This window comes from Lytechinus variegatus, chromosome 3, assembly GCF_018143015.1.
Source record: "Lytechinus variegatus isolate NC3 chromosome 3, Lvar_3.0, whole genome shotgun sequence".
Classification (NCBI taxonomy): domain Eukaryota; kingdom Metazoa; phylum Echinodermata; class Echinoidea; order Temnopleuroida; family Toxopneustidae; genus Lytechinus; species Lytechinus variegatus.
Window position 1 is genome coordinate 9,017,957 of NC_054742.1, and position 17,669 is coordinate 9,035,625.

A 17,669-nucleotide genomic window follows, 5' to 3' on the forward strand; every position below is an offset into this window, starting at 1 on the left:
CTCTGCATCAATTTGTAACTTCCCCACTGAGCTTGGATTACAGGCGCACGCCACAACGCCTAGTTATAATCACCAGCGTATAAAATGGAGGTAAAATTGAATTAATCTAGTTCACTTTTCAAGAGAAAAATAGGATCGTCGTTATCAGTGGACCAAATTAACTAGAAGTAAAGGGACGTCATTAGTAGCAGAACTTATCAAATTATCAATGCACAAAGTCTATTAAAGGTCAAGTCCACCTCAGAAAAATGTTGATTTGAAACGATAGAAAAAAATCAGACAAGCACAATGCTGAAAATTTCAACAAAATCGGATGTAAAATAAGAAAGTTATGACATTTCAAAGTTTCGCTTATTTTCAACAAAATAGTTATACGAACGAGTCACTTACATCCAAATGAGAGAGTCGATGATGTCACTCGCTCACTATTTCTTTTGTTTTTTATTGTTTGAATTATACAATATTTCAATTTTTACGAATTTGACGATTAGGACCTCCTTGCCTGAAGCACAAAATGTTAAAATAATGGAATTCCACCTGTTCAGGGAGGAATGGAACTTCATTTCACATGACAATGACGAGAAAATAGAAATATTTCATATTTCATATAATAAAATACAAAAGAAATAGTGAGTGAGTGATGTCATCAACTCTCTCATTTGGATGTAACTGGCTCGTTCATATAACTATTTTGTTGAAAATAAGCGAAACTTTAAAATGCTATAACTTTCTTATTTTACATCCGATTTTGATGAAATTTTCAGTGTTATGCTTGTTGAATTTTTCTCTTTTTATTCAAATCAAGTTTTTGTTGGGGTCGACTTGTCCTTTAAAGCAAGGGCGGAAATCTGTCTATAAAGGTAGGGGGACCAGGGGTAGATCAGTGGCTGTAACCCAGAGATTGGTGTGTGATTCCTTTATTTGAATGAGAGTGGGCCGGGAAAATGAAAATTATGTTTATGGATATAGGCCTTCTTCTTCTCCTCAGGGTGACCAGACGTCCCGTATTTCCCGGGATTGTCCCGTATTTTGCTCCTGTGTCCCGGCGTCCCGACAACCCTTCCCGGGACGCCTGTTTGTCCCGTATTTCAGAATATTGAACAAAATGTAGTTTTAAAAGTGACGAATTTTCATTAAATAACCAACAGCTGACGAAACAGGGACAACAATTAAATCGATAACTGTAAACTTTTTGCGGTGATTTCTTGCTAACCCAATACATTGCAAACGAACTAGCCTCCATGTGTGTGGCAGGCTACTAGCTAGGCATGTAGGATCGAAGCAAATTCTCAATGGTGCAAACAATCTCACATGATAAACAGTTTTTCCACCAAAATAATCACAAAATCGGCGGAAAATTCTTATAATTATACTATGGATTCTCAGATTAATGATTTGGAGATGTAATCGGAGGAACAAGTTATTGACTTTTCATAGATCTAGTTGTTTTAGCTTTCGTTTTGGGTCTTGGTGTGTACGATGCCGCGATGTTTCACCTAGTTTTTGACAATATGTTTCACTTTGAAATTTTATTAATTTGTAAAACACTTTATTTTTTAAGTTTTAAAAATACATTGAAAAAACATCAAAAGTTTTCTTCTTTCGTTCTTTCTTTCTTTCTTTCTTTCTTTCTTTCTTTCAAAGAATGAAGGAAACATGTTTATTTCCTTCATTATTTCTTTCCTCCTTCTTTTTCTTACCTTTCCCCCTTTAATTCTCTCCTTTATTTTGTCTTTCAGACATTTGTTCATCTTCGCTTCCTTTCTTTCTTTTTCTTTCTTTCTTTTTCTTTCTTTCTATTTCAATTTCAAAGAATGACGGAAACCTTATATTTTATCTCTTTTATTATTTCTTTCATCCTTCTTTTATTCTAACTTTCTGTTATTTTTTCTTTTTCCCTTTATTTTCTTTCCTTCTCAATCATCTCTTTTCTTTCTCCTTTATTCTTTCGTTCACCTTTTCTTCCAATTCTTTATATTTTTCACAAGTCTAATAATTTGTGTGGGCTTCTTTGTTGATCTTCGTTGTCAAATGTCCCGTATTTCATTTTGTGAAATCTGGTCACCCTGCTTCTCCTCCTTCTCTTCTTCCTCTTTCTCATGCACCTCCTTTACAATTTTCGAGTATACATGTATTTCAAGAGAGGCCTGGGGAAAATGATATTACATGTACATGTACAATGTTTTGGACAGGGCAATTATGTAATTGCTAACTCCGTTGACCAATCACAAGCACCTAATTTGGCAGGTCCCATAAATCAACCAATCACCTTGGCGGATTTTGGGTATTTGCATATATAGTAAACAAGTTTTTCACTGCCATTCATGATCATGGCGTCCCTTGGACTGAGTGCCGAGCTAAAGAAGAGACGATACATCAACAACAAGCCCGTGTTCCTATTGTAACTCATAAAAGACGCTCAGAAGTTGACCGCTAAACATATTTAGGTAATGTATATAATTGATAATATTTTAGGAGATGATATCACTCGAAGGTGATGATAAAATTGATGTTTTAAACTTGACAGAAGTCTTGTTATTGTCGAAACCATTCATTCAGTCAGCTGGGATGGGCGGAAAACACATTCAATTACTCCGCAGTAAACGGCCATTGCATTGCCTACACACGTACATGACACACTACCGTCGGCCGTCGAGATGTGTACCATTCATCGGGTGTCCCAGCGCTGGCTTGGCTCATCTGGACAGCTGGCAGCTGTCTGTTTCGAGGATTTTTTTAACATTTTAATTTTTTTTTAATTTCTCCTCGTACACAGACGGCTCGCTATCGTGCAGCCACCATGTTAAGGAGGTTAAATAGATCTAGACCAAAACTTAGCTTCAGTTTCATCTGTGTGTTTTTGTTGTTCCGAATTCCACTGACACTGCATTGGGTGATTGGCTCACTCCCCAATGCCATGCCCATGGCAATGATAATAATGTCAGAAATTGTTGAATAAATCCCCAGAAACGACGGTTATTCCTGTGCTAGGGATTAAAATGCAAAATCCCCATGACAGAGAAGTCTTCAGGACTTTATTTCATAAAAATATATAAAAAGAATTGGGCCTAATGCTAGCTGAACCAAAGTAAAGGTTATTTCGTTTTGGCCGGAAATGCACCATAACGAGGGAAAATAAACTTAAAACTAAAAGGGGACAAACATATACAGCTGGCAGCCGTCTGTTTCGAGGAGTTTTTTAACATTTCATTTTTTTTATTTCTCGTACACAGACGGCTCGCTATCGTGCAGCCACCATTAGGGGACTTGCAATGTAAAATCCCCCCGTCGGGGCTCTTCAATTTTTGTCTTTAATGACTAAAAATTTTGAAAATTAATGGATCCAAAATGCAAATTAATATTCCCTCTTGGCATTAATTGCCAAAAACCGGAGAAAAATCAAGTTAAAAGGAACAAAAACAGTGACTTACCTCGGCTGTCGCGCAAATTCACTTCCCCGTTTTATCCGATCTTAAGTACATAAACATATGGCCATTGAGTCCCCTGTACAGATCGGGCTAGAACTTCGGTCTCTGTATTTGGTGAGAGAAGCCAACGGAATTCAGCTGAACAACCAATATAACAGGACCGAAGCTTTTGGTCTAGGAAAAACAGTGACTTACTTCGGCTGCCATGCAAAACGGTGACTTCACTTACCTGTTTTATCGGAACTTAATAAACATGGCCATTTGGCATTGAGTCCCTGTACAGAACTTTGGTCTTTGTATTTGGTGAGTGGAGCCAACGATTTTAGCAGAACAGAGATTGAAGATTTTGGTCCCCGGTGGGGTCACTCAGCCGCAGAGGGGGACACATATGACCGTTACCACAAATGCAAGTGACCCCCTATTGCAGTCAATTTCAAGGACATTTTGTAAAATTTACCCCCCTATTTTCATGCAAAACAAGGACAAAATTGCGGTAAAATGGTACCTTGAAACACCCCTAATTATAAGATTGTAAGGACACCTTTGCCCATTTCGCAAATTTAGCCCTATTTACCGTCTTTTAAGGACAGGGCATTTAACACCCTTTCCTCAGAGGAAATTGCAACACAGGCGTCAGAGTGCTCAGTCCTTAAAGATGACCAAGAGCCAAGTCATACTGATACAATTATCCAAAAGAACTTTATTTTTCTTGAAAAATAAGAAAAGTAGAATACTTTGTGAAAATAAATGTAGAGTTGTCCATATAAAGATGCAGAGCATGATTATTATTATTATTATAAACAGTTCTTGTATAGCGCATATCATAATTATGAATAATGTCTCTATGCGCTTCCAAAGGACTTGGATATTATTACCCCAGCTGTAGCTTGGCTGCCGTAATTAGGTGCTGTGTGTACACTGTTTCTGGCACATTGCGCGAAATAGGTATTTTATACGCAATGATTTATTATCATTTCGAGACACATGCACAAAATAAAGAAAGAAAGTAAATAAAGCAGATACGAATAAAGGATAAAATATGAAGAAAGAAAGTAAGTAGACAGAAAGGTGTCAGAATGAAGCAGAAATTTAAAAAAAGGTGAAAGGAACAAAGCAGAAAATAATGAAAGAAATAAAGAGTAAACAAAAGTAAGCAAGCAAAGAGAACTTTAAAAAAGAAAAAAATAAGATAAGCAAAAAGAAATAGAACGATTAATAATGATAAAGTGAGGAAGAAAAAATAAAGAAAAAAGGTAAAAAACTTAAAGGTAAAAAGTAAAAGGACAAAATAAAAAAGATTAAAAAGGATAAAATGAAGTAATAAAGGAGCACAAAGGAAAAAAAGTTTGAAAAAAAGACAGTGTGTAAGAAAGAGAAAACGAAAGAATAAAAAAACAAAGATGAGAGCAAAAAAATGAAAGGAAAATTAGAGCAAAACTAAAGATTACAGAAAGATAAAAAAAGAAAGGTAAATTCAAAGAAAGAAAAGGAAAGAAGGAAAAATAAAAAGTCAGGAAAAGTGAAGAATGAATAAAAAAACGAAAACAAAAAAAACATTAATGGAAAGAATAAAGAAAAAGATTTTTTAAAATTGATAGAAGAAAGACACAGAGAGGAAAGTAAAGAAAGAGAGTAAATAAAGAATGAATGAAAAAAGAATGAAGCACAAGAAAGAAACTAAATAAGACACAAGAGTGTCAGGAAGCAGAAATTAAAACAAAAATTAAAGAAAGAACAAACGAATGAACGAAAAAAAAATACCCCCAAAATAAAAAGAAAAAAATTAAGGGAAGGATGAAAGAAAGAAAAAGGGGGAAAAAGGAAAAGCACATATAAGGAGGAAAGAATGAAAGAAAAAAATAAGGAAGAAATAAAGAGATAACAAAAATGTGACAGAAGAAAGAAAAATGAAAAGAAAAGGAAATGAAAGGAAGATTGAAAGGGGAAAGAATAAAAGCAGAAATAAAGATTTATTCAAGAAAAGAAAGAAACAAATAACATGAAAAAGGAAAATAAAAAAGGAAGAAAGATGAAGAATAAATGAAACAAAGCAAAAGAAAAGTAAAGAAATTAAAAGATTCAAAAGAATAAAACAAAAGATATAAAAGAAGAATGAACTTGAAAGGAAGAAAGACAGACACATAGAAAGGAAGAAAGACAGACAGATAGAAAAGAATAAAAAGAAAAAATAAAGAAAGAAAAAAGGATAGAAAAAGGAGACAGGAAAATAAAGGGTGAATGAGGGTGTGAGGAATACTTGTGGGTACTTGTTACAGGGTTCCCACAGTCATGGAAAACCTGGAAAAGTCACGGAATTTTTCATTTGTTTTTCCAGGCCTGGAAAAGTCATGAAAAATGAAAAAATCAAGCTATATCATGGAAAAGTCATGGAAATTAATTATTTTTGCTTATTTTGACCTTATGTTTAAAAATTATGTATTTTGTGACTTGTTTATTTTAAGCTACTTATTTTTTTTTATAATTAAAATAAAGAGCAGTACAAAGGAATAGAATTTCCAAGAGCAGAATTACATGTATAAAACCTTTACAATAAATACTGCCATCATTTGCCTGTTGTCGAGTGGTTGAAGGTGTCAGGAAAAAGCTCTATGCTGCTCTGTTGTAAAGTCATGTGTTTGAATACCACCCTTGATGGCTAATATTAATACTATTTTTGTTGTCAGTTATGAATCGATAATATGATATGAGGGTGGGCTATGTTTCTTTTGCCAATAAATAAGAGATATTTAGTCTGGTCTGTAGGTTGTGTCTATTCCTGTATAATCAAATGTCTGTCATGGTGCATATTAATCATATTGCCTGAAAACAAATACCAAGTTAATGTGTCATCTGTTAATAGAAAAATAAAGGTTAAAAAATGGTTTGCCTGCAAATCTTTATTTTGCAATTTAGTAGATGTTGTTGAAGATGACCCCATCACATAACTATCAAGAAGGCACATGTTAAACGCAAATTCATTATCACATTGTATTTCTTTGATATGTTGTTTTTTGTGAAAATATTTTAATTATAATTTTTTCTATGTGTATGACTTTTGACTACTATTCACTTGCAGTGGAGCGTGTATTAAAAAAACCCCGGAAAACTATGTTTTATCAGTGGTGAGCTATTCAATTTTGAATATTCATATTCTTAAGGCTTACTTTATCATGGTTTGATAAAATGGGAATATGATTTTACATGGTGTTTATTTTTTCATTGGTTTGGTATGTTAATAGTATAAGATTTGTTTTTCCTTTCCAATCTTCATATACAGGCATAAGTCATGACAGACAATGAAAAGTTTCTTCAAGTCAATAATCCCATCCTTGACTGCAATGCAAATGGTAAGTTACATGGAAAGAAATGCTATAAGGCCTGTTATATTAATATTCTCTTTTTTCAATAACACTATCCCTAGTGAGAATGTATCACTTGGCCTAGTAATAATTACATGGCTTAACTAAAAATCTGTTAGGATGACAATCTACATGTAGTTATTTGAAAGAGGTGCATAATTATAAGAATGGGCTTTCACAAGTTTTGTCATCTTGTTGGTGGTATTGCTAGGCAAACCAATAATATTCAATATATGACATATGGCAATAATGATCATATCGTAATGGAATGTCGTTATTTTGTCCTTGTATCTTTGGTCCATTAATTTAGACAGGAAGCACAACAAGTTTGTTAATAAGCATATTAAATTAGGTAACTTTTCTAAATACTAATGACAAATGCTGCTGAGCTTCTATATATTTTAACAAGGCTTCAGTTATAATACAATGTTTGGTTTTCAGCTTATAATCTTCACAACAAAAAATGAATATCAGAGCAAGAATGATGTAAGATGCAAAATATCAAATACATGTATTTAATGTAGTACCTGACTATTCTTATGATTGACTGTGCTGAAATATTTTTTCTTACAACTGGCACACAGTTCACAAACCTTGCCAAGTTCCCACAATAGAGACTGGTGTAAAACCCATCATGAATGAGAATGCATCTGAGAGTAACATCTCTTCAATGGATGGAAATAATGGAGATGGGGATCACCAGTCTGCCCAGAACTGGCTGACAGAATTGGCTATCATTGCTACTAGTCCACAGAGTCCTCTTATGGAATCAAGAAGAAAGAGTTCTTCAGGAAAGCAGAGACAGCGGCATCACTCAGAGGGAAGTGTTCTCCATAAACCTACCAGGTAGCTCGAATGTTTGAATTTTTTTAACTTGCTTTTAACTTTTAACATTTTAAGAAATGTTCATTCAGGTAATTGGATGTATTTATTTACCAAAATGATTCTCTTCATAGAGAAAATTCTCCTATTTTGTTAGAACATAAAGATCAATTTCTTTTTGACAAAGTAAGTGTTAAGCTCTATAAGCAAGTATAATTATTATTAAGTTGTAGGTTTTACCAGAATATATTCAGTTAATGACATAATTGCTTCTATAACACAGGTAGGATGGTATTGTGCCATTGCTGTTCTGCTATGTGCTTCAAGATTCATGAAATGACTTCATTGATGTGTATATTTTATACAGGCTATCAGCTGCAGTCAACTCTCTAAATCGTGCCATTCATACCTATGCCAAACCTCCTCGTAATACTCCACCACCATCTCTCATCTCATCATCATCATCTCATATCAGTGATCACTATGACGATGAAGATGACTTCATAGATCCTGTTGGTACATGGGCTCCTGAAAGTGATGCAAGGATCACCTCTTCTTCTCCTTTCCCAGCCTCTCCAAAAGGTTCGGAATCAGTAGGGGGTACATGGTCACACCCCTGGCCAACAGCTGTCTGGAAGTGCTTTCTGAAAGGTATTTATCTGTGCAGTCATTTCAAGCTTTTATTGAACGTTCACTTTCAAATAGGACAGGCAGGCAGCTCTTATGATACCGTTAACTCACAAAATTCAAACCATGCATACCAATTTGTTTTAACAATTCATTTATTTATTTAGAGGTGCCCGTATAAAAGATAATTATTGCATTATAGTAGTAGGATGAAGCTCATTCATGTAGTAATTAAATTCAGGTAATGGCTATATCTATTGTAAAAAATATGATATGACAGGTTTGAGAAAATGTGCAATTGGGAAAAGATTACCATTTATTACCAATTACAGTTGATTCACAATTCTATTTTATTTAAGAGTCCATTATATTGCTTTATTATTCAGGTAACAAGATACGATTCAAATCAGGCCCTCGCACAGAATGGCGACTTGCTGAAGAGATTGGAAGCAATGAGTATTTAGCCACACAAGCTACTATCAACCAGGATGAATCCAGTAGAGGACAGTCTCCTATTTCTGGGTATGCACCTCTAGGATTACGTTTGGTAAAGATTGAGGATCTGAAGCCTTGTGATCCGAGACTACCTGATGTACATGCTGAAGACTACGATCAAATGAAATTGACCTTTGATCCCGATGTCAATGGTCAGTCGTGTCTTGAAACTATCTGCTCCACGGACCATCCTTTCTTTGTGCGCCATAAAGGTACGATTTAAGGATTACTAAATAATAATAATTATTATATATTTGAGTTTTATATAGTGCCAAATCCACCCTGCAAAGTGCTCAAGGCACTATTTAAGAATTATGAAGGAAATTAAGAAGAAATGAAAAGATATGTTTTAAGGTAGCGCTTCTCAAAAAGTGGGCCGCGAGAAGAAAAAAAATTGAAAAACTATTGTACGTATGTTTCACAGACCTGGACCTGTCCGACAGCCCAAATGTTGATCGGTCTACAAGGGTCAAACAAAGGTAAAGCATGATTTATGCATGTTGCACTATGCATACAGATTGTGATGGTTTTGATCTATGTGAACCTTTTTATATATGCATTTTGTGTAGAATATAGTTAATATTGTCGCCCATTTACCAGACCTGTGCGAATGCAGTAAGTTCTGGAACTGTTTGTTTCGAACGTGCTTAAGGGCTTACTTACCCGGTACATACTTTCATCAAAATTAACTTTTTTAAAGCGATTTAAAAAGGGCGAGGGAGCTAGAAACAAATTGAAAAGTCTCTGAATTAACTGAAAGAAAATATGACCCTGAATACATTAAATTTTGATTCATCATGACTGGCAGTGATGCAAAATCATAAGCAATGTGTGTCGAATATTGAAGGTATTCAGCATTCTTATAATTAAGTTGTTATGTTGTCATAATATAGGGTATTTATATTGTGTACATATCCACCTTGTTAGGTGCTCAAGGCGCTCCTATATTACCCAGCTAAACTAGGCATTCATAGCGCACACAGCTTTTTAAGGAATTACTTCCATGGTTGTATACGTTTGTCTATCTTTGAGTCGAGACAAGTAGTCATATTGCTTTCTTAAAATTTTGGTAGGTGGGCCTCGAAAAAAATTTTGGAGTCAAAGTGGTCCTCGAGTAAAAAAAGGTTGAGAAGCGCTGTTTTAAGGTTTTTTTTTCAGAAGTTGTGTATATTTTAAATTCTTCAGGAAAATTAATTCATAACTTGGATGAGTGGATAACTGCTCTGTGTGATTTGGAAACTTTGGGGTAACAAGAGAACTGAAAGATAAGGAACATAAGGACCTTGTAGATTTTATTTAATGAGATAAGGTACTGTGAAGAACCATGCACACAATGGAAGGTTAACACAAAAAAAAATATCAATGATATGTTGTATTACAGGGAGCTATTGTAAGGATTACTAAATAAGAGTAATGTGAGTGTGCCTGGTGGATAGTGAAACAATGCAAGTGGCAGCATTCTGAAGTCTCTATAGAGTTTGAATAAATGATTCTGGGGAAGATTGAACAAACAAGAGCTACCAAAATCAAGAATGGAAGATTTTAAAGCATAAACAATTTTTCTGTAGCAGGTCGAGACAGTATTTTCTAATGAACCCAATATTTTGCAATTGGTAGCAAACTGTTCTGCAATTAAGTGAGATGTGGTTAGACATTGTCATGTGACAATCAAACATTATACCATGATCGCAACACAATGATTAATACTGTTAAACATTTTGAACATTTGATATTTCTTCACATAGGTCTAGGTAATCAAGGAATTAATCCTGCCGGATACCCATTCACCACACTTGGGTTGAGCGCAGCACAATGTGGATAAATTTTTTTTTGAGGGAAAACATATCATGGCTGAGATTTGAACACATCATTACACATGACCATGTGAAAGACGAAAACCAAATCCACTAGACCGCATATATGCACCATGATTTCATCTGGGTGCTTGTCTAATCAGTGATAACAATGAAATTGTTATATCCTTGTATGGGAATTCCAGTAATTATGAAATGTACATTTTAATAGAGATTATTCATCTCAAACAGGGTACTGTATTTGATTTTCTGATGGATGAATTTAAATAGTTTTCTGTTTTTTTTTTATCCTGAAATTTTAGGTTGGTCATCCTACATACCTTGCCAAACAGTAGTAAGATATGGTATTCCATGCTCTGAGCTGGAGAGTGGTGATGTGTGCTTGCCCCCTTCTCATCCAGATGCAACCAGCTATAAGGAATCTGATGTTCTAGAAAGCTTCAAAAGGTTAGTTTTTCTGAGATTGAGATGAGCTCTTTGGATACTAAAATTCATCTTCAAAAGTATTATTGTGCAATGTGTATTGGAAAAATGAATTTGTGTGAAATTATGCATGTACTTTTTAATATTTTTTTTTATAAAGGTTTAAAATAGTGTTGGGAATTCTTTAAAAGGAATGTAGTAATTAGTATTTTGTGATGTGTATAGGTAGTTTGCTCTGCAATATATTTGTTTTCATAGTGTCTCAATCTCTAAAAATATTTGATAGTTGATATTGTGTGTATCGTTTAATTATTATTAGCTATGACCTGACCCCTCTGGACTCCTCTGCAGTTCTTGCCCTAAGCAGCATGGCTAGACATCGTAAAGATCTTGAGAACAGTCCAATAAGACAGATGCCATTATCTGCAGTCTCTTCCTCATGTCATCTGTCTCCTGGTGGTAGCGCTAGTGCTCCATCATCACCATCCAAGGGGATGAAGAAACTTCACTTAGTGGACCAGAAAGGAAAGAGACCCATGAATGCTTTTATGCTCTTTGCCAAGAAATTCAGGTTGGAATACACCCAGTTGCATCCTGACAAAGATAACAGGTAGGGAATGTTTACACAAATTTTGCTTATGAGTTCATAATAAATTTTATTTGTGTTTTACAATTAGTTTCAACCAGAGAGAAGGAAATAATATCTTGGAGGCCAAGGCCAAACTCTTTATGTGTAAGTTTGTGGTCTTAAGAATAAATTTGATGGGAGTGGTGGTTTCCTTGGACTTATTCTGCAGAAGGGTAGATTCTTAGTTGTTATTATATGGTAGTTTTTTGTTGGTGGGAATCATCTTATCCAAGGGGAGGGGGAGAATGTTTCATAATATTTGTAAGTTAAGTATAACTTTACAAATAGATAGTGACATATGCTTCATGAGATATCAAAAATTTTCTACAAGAATTAAAACAATGTATGGAATACCTCACACAGACAATGAAGAGATTTCATCTTCAGTGAAGGAGAATAACAAAATTATTGAGAATCTGTGTTGCACAGAACATGTGGCAGCTGTGCATATTGTATGAACAGCTTTGTTAAAAAAACCCATTCTTTCAAAATTCAGAAGATACAGATTACTACTCTGGCTCTGTTTTCAAAATATTCCTTGGATGATATTGTAAGAAGCAATACAATGTCTTTTTTTATTCTCAGAGCAATCAGTGTCATCCTTGGTAACAAGTGGAAGAAGATGAGACTCGAGGAGAGAAAGGTATTCTCTCAAGAGGCAAAACATCTTGCTGATGAACATAAAAAGATTCATCCTGACTGCTGGAAAAGAAAAAGAGCTCACTCTACAAGCTCTGTGGTGAGAAATAATGCCTTCCCTTTTTTTGTTCATACATGGTAGTCTAGTAGATTGTAATGAAAAAAGTACCATCAAACTTACAATTGCTTATAATCCTGATTATAGATATTTACTAAAAAGTCATAGTTGATTGATCTTTATCTCTGTTTGATGCAGGGTGCATGAAGATATCAATGAATATTTGTATAAAACAGGAGACAATGAATATAATGATTTGAAGTATAGGATTAAAATTCTGAAGTTAAAATGATATTGGATGGACATCTAATAGTCCAGTCAATCTAGCCAGAATAGTGGGGTGACCCGCCACTAATTGCAACACTTGATTTTCCACTGCAATGCTTTCCAGGAAGGTCCCCTTAACAACATACTAAAAGTCCCAAAAAATCCAAGGAGTGGAAATTTATGAAATTTTGCATATTATGCAAATTAGCCATAAAAATTAGAAAAATAAGGAAAATAGTCAAAAAATTACAAATTAAGTGTCCAAAACAATTTAATTTGAGCGAAAAGTAATGATAAATAACTGTATTCAATGTTTTTATTCAGAAGCGTCAGCGCGAATCTACCTAATTTGCATATTATGCAAATAAGCATCCTTATATGGAAAAATGTCAAGATATTGTGATTGTTCTCATATAGACTGCTTGAAAACTTTTCATTTATGTAGACATTTTTGCTACTATCACTAAGCATGATAATTCATCACAATGCCTGAAAATTAATTTGCATGTTATGCAAATTAGCCATTAAAAATAGAAAATAAGGAAAATAGCCCAAAGATTAGAAATTAAATGTCAAAAGCAAGTAATTTGAACAAAATTTCATGATGAATAAATAAGTACAATGTTTTTATTTTAAAAGCTAGCCAATCTGCCTCATTTGCATAATATGCAAATAAGTATCCATATATGGAAAATGTTGATTTTCTCACATTGACTGATGATCAAATCAATATGCTGCTATCACTAAGCATGCATATTTATCTTCATATAATTTGTATTTAAGGTAAAATAATGGAAATGTGTTCTTCACGTCCTAAAGTCATGTTGTTAGTCTGGCAAGATGATGCGATTGGCAAGAACAAAGCACAGTATTTGAAATTGGTGAGTAGTTTGTTAGAGCTGACATCCCTTTCTTATATGGATGGGAACGACAGAACGGAGGCCAAGAAAAGCAAACTTATGGCAGGTGAGATCTGATGAGTAGTCTCATTAAAAGTGTAGCAGAGATTCCATCTGGCCTAGTAGCTTCATGCAGGTTGTTTTCTTGAACAATTTCTTCAGTAGTTTGGCTACACCCGCTTGACTAAAAAATGTGTTTTCTGGCCATGTCTGGGTCAGAACAGGGTTCCAGGACTTGCAGAGCAGCGTCATCATCATCATGATCGGTGGTAAATACTAAGACTAAAAATCAGTTGTCTTCCAATGTAGTCATAGTGCATGATATTATGGGCTTCCAACATGCTAGTTGTTACAGCCTGGATCATTGCCAATCGGGTCAACAAATTGTGTATTATAGGCTTGTCTACAAACCATTCTATGGTCCTAGTGTAGAAATTCTGAGCTTCACCTTACTGATGCTTTAGGAGCTCAACATGCGTAAGCCTTCCTATAGCACTTTTCTCCGACACAACGTATGTCGAGTGTCTAATTGAGGTATCTTGTGTCGGAAGAAGACATGGGTAATGGTTTGGTTCTTGTCAAAGTCCTCTTGATTGACATTCAATCTCCTATGCTCGACTTGTCGGATTTCAGTACAGGGAGCTGAATGATTGTCCAAAGTACATCTGCATAACACTATATGAATGTCAGCATTCCTCCAGACTAACATCCTTAGTCGTATTTCTGAAAGGTTTATTCCTGTGTATACCCTCACAGTATACCGATGAGTAACACAAAGTGGCAAACAAATCGTGGAATGGGTACACACTGTTTAATCAACGTTGGATGGTATTTGATGGTGATGTTTAGGGTTTTCCGTTGTGTTGTGTCCTCTTGTTGGAAAGGCAATAATCTGGCTTAGTCCTTCATCTGTTAACGTCTACTTGGTTGTTCATTGTCTCACTGAGGAATTTCCATTTGCCATAAATATCTGGAAATTGATATCATTTGCCCACGATTTGCTTATAAACTATAGCTACAATATTTGGAGATAGTTGCTATCCTTAGAAGATTCATCAAAGAGGAAAGAAAAGAAAATGGATGCTTCATCCTGAAGCAGCAACTGGATTCAGCAAGAACGTCTAATCATGACTCCTGTATCTGGGAAAGATGTCTATATACACTTTAAGCCTTTATCATGACTTTATGAATGGCTTTCATGTCGCTCGTATAGGCAAATGCTCATTGGTACTCTTATAAACCATGCCCAGAGATCTCGTGATTCAAGCAAGTACTCATATTCACCACCAAGACAAGTGGTGTGCTACAAGGACCGAATATTCGAAGCTAACGAGCTTTTATTTGTACTGGGTGTGACATCTTGTGCTGATCACTTGACAATCAAGGAGCATGCTGGCAAGGACTATACAAGCAAGAAACGCAAAGAACTCTGAAAGACACCCGTCCTATAGAGATCTTTCAATGATCTTTCAGAGATGTTTATGTTTCAAAATTCTTTCCATAGACTTTACCTGGTCTTTCAATTATAATTCGATGATCTTTCAATGATCTCTCATGAGTCTTACAGTAATCTCCGAAAAAATCATGAGAGACTGTCGAAAGATCATAGAAAGTTCATTGAAAGACCACTGAAAAATCATCAAAAAACAATTTTCCTGTAAGACCACTGAAAGACTGTTTTGAACCGTTTCAAAAAGTTTTGGGACTCACGAGGAACATGAAGACCATTGAAAGATCTATAAGGAATCGTGAAAGACATCGGAGATCTTTGAAAGTTCGTTGAAAGACCCTTGAAAGATCAAGCAAGTTTAATGGTCTTACAGCAGTCTTGCTCTCTGTTGAATGGGGGTTTAACTGTTTGTGTGAGACAAATAAAAATTTCTGGGGTTTTTTCATACAAGGATGCTCATAATTATATATGCAAATGATGTAGATTTATTTACAATTTTTTTATTTGAAGAATTATTAAATTTGTAGAGATTACCATGAGCTTCCGTTCAATTCATATTCTTTTTCGCACTTGATTTCCAATTTTTTTTATTATTTTTCCTCATTTGCAAATTATTATGGCTAATTTGCATAAAATGCAAATTTTCCTATGCTTGTCTATTTAATGACTATCAATATGGTGTTAACTTCCTGTAAGGCATTACCATATTCCAATTTCAATAGATAATCTACTTGCAATTTTTGAGGAATGTATCACCAGTGTGTTTTCTTGAATACTTATTACATGTTAGATACTTATTTGCATAATATGCAAATGACACTACAGACACTAAGCTTAATATAAATGTATTCAATGTCCTTAGTGATAGCAGCATAGTAATTTCAACATTATTGAAATTTTCAAGCAGTCAATGAGAGAAAAATCACAATATCTTGACTTTTTTTCCATATAAGGATGCTTATTTGCATATTATGTAAATGAGGTAGATTTGTTTGCATTTTTTATTAAAAACATTGATTAAAGTTATTTATCATGAATTTTCGCTCATATAAAATTGCGTTGGACACTTAATTTGTAATTTTTGGACTATTTTCCTTATTTTTCTTAATTTTTATGGCTAATTTGCATAATATACAAATTTCATAGATTTCCACTGCTTGGATTTTTTGGGACTTTTAGTATGTTGTTCAGGGGACCTTCCTGGAAAGCACTGCAGTGGAATATCAAGTGTTGCAATTAGTGGTGGGTCAAACCCTATATTGACTGGACTATAAGTTTTGAAGTCAGTCAGTCTATATGGATGAGTGTGGATCTAGTATTCTCTCTCTAATAATCAAGAAGTCTTATTGATAGCATTAGTTTTGGGGGTGTAACAATTTAAGGTGGGAGAGATCTTAACTTGATCTGATTGGTCTACAAGTTAATGTATATCAAACTTTCTCTGGTATAAGGGGTGTGGTGATGCTCTGTGCAAGTGACTGGGGCTGGAAGTGTGAGTCATACTTCTTCGAACTTTTGTTCTTTGAAGTTCGCTGACGTCACTGAGGAATGGTCTTTTATGGTCGTTTATTAGTTAAATGGTATTGGGGGTTTTGGAATTCTTAGATGACATTAGGGGAGTATGTAAACAAGTGAAGGTGTATGACTGAAAGGATAACAGGAAGTTGAACACATAATACATAACTTTATAATTGTTTGACAAAAACAATATAAAATTTTCATCTGGTATTGATTAACATTTTTGTGTTTAACGTATTTGATTTTACATCATATTATCAGCTTGCCTTAAAGTACCAGTTAGTATTGTAAAGAACTGTAAAAACTGTATTCATGTCTGCTCAAACTGTAAATATACTTTAATTTTTCTTTCATTTCTTCAGCATTCTTGACATAGCTCCTATGTTAAAACCAGCCATTGGTGCCTATTACAGCAGCTGACTTGTAAACTATTGCAGCAGTTTCTCAGGATTATCACCTTAACAATGGAGTCAAACTCATAGAAATATTTATTGATGGACATTCTTATCCTGTGAATATCCAAAGCTGAGACCTCTACTATATGAACATTGAAAACTATATTATATATAGACTATTCAAGGGAGATAGAGTGGCCTTTATAATAACATGTGGAGCACTGTTAAAATGTGTGCTTTTTAATGATTAAAATGATAATCTGATTAGAGTTCTATTTTATGATCTTCAGTTTTAGATTTGAGCAATATAGAAATCGGATATTACCTACTGACAAAGTTTATATCCTGAAATTTTCAGTCCATTCCAAGCTTGAGAAGGTGAGTTATATAAACAATACAAAAATACACAGATTCTATATTGATGGGGCACGTGATTAAATCACAATGCAGCAGTTATGGGGCACATGTGTTATACAGTGCGTATCAAAAAAAAGTTTACACTAGAAAAAGTCCTGTAAAATTATACATTTGTAAATATCCTGAAGATTTTTCCACATTTTAACATTGTTACAGATCCATTCAAGCAAATGACAATATAACTGTCAAAAAATATTTCCGCTTGAGTGAGCACCACTTACTTTTGAAAAGTTAGTAAAAAAATGATTTGCGCAGAACTTTGAAATAGTTATGCAAATAAAAGTAGACCTTAATCATGAAGAACACATGGAGTTTAGCTAATAAAATTGATTTGAAGATATCTTTTACCTTTTTTAACTTGTTTCTTTGCCCAAAACACTTCGAAGAGTGGTGTGGCAGTGGTTAGAGCATTGGACTCATAATCGCAAGG

The 17,669-nt window shown here is 34.4% G+C and overlaps 1 protein-coding gene across 2 annotated transcripts; it reads left to right on the top strand.

Moving 5' to 3' along the window:
• The first annotated feature begins 2,300 nt into the window (after nt 1-2,300).
• Nucleotides 2,301-17,299, top strand: LOC121410161 (HMG box-containing protein 1-like). 2 transcript variants are annotated; one of them, XM_041602062.1, is made up of 9 exons: nt 2,301-2,447; nt 6,706-6,775; nt 7,372-7,633; nt 7,977-8,260; nt 8,623-8,943; nt 10,848-10,992; nt 11,288-11,578; nt 12,182-12,335; nt 16,790-17,299. In XM_041602062.1, exons 2-9 carry the CDS (start codon nt 6,715-6,717, stop codon nt 16,796-16,798), a joined length of 1,527 nt encoding a protein of 508 aa, XP_041457996.1. In that variant the 5' UTR covers nt 2,301-2,447; nt 6,706-6,714; the 3' UTR covers nt 16,799-17,299. The 2 variants fall into 2 exon arrangements, with proteins under 2 accessions (XP_041457996.1, XP_041457997.1); XM_041602063.1 differs by lacking the exon at nt 6,706-6,775 and having other exon boundaries at nt 2,302-2,447.
• The last annotated feature ends 370 nt before the right edge of the window (nt 17,300-17,669 follow it).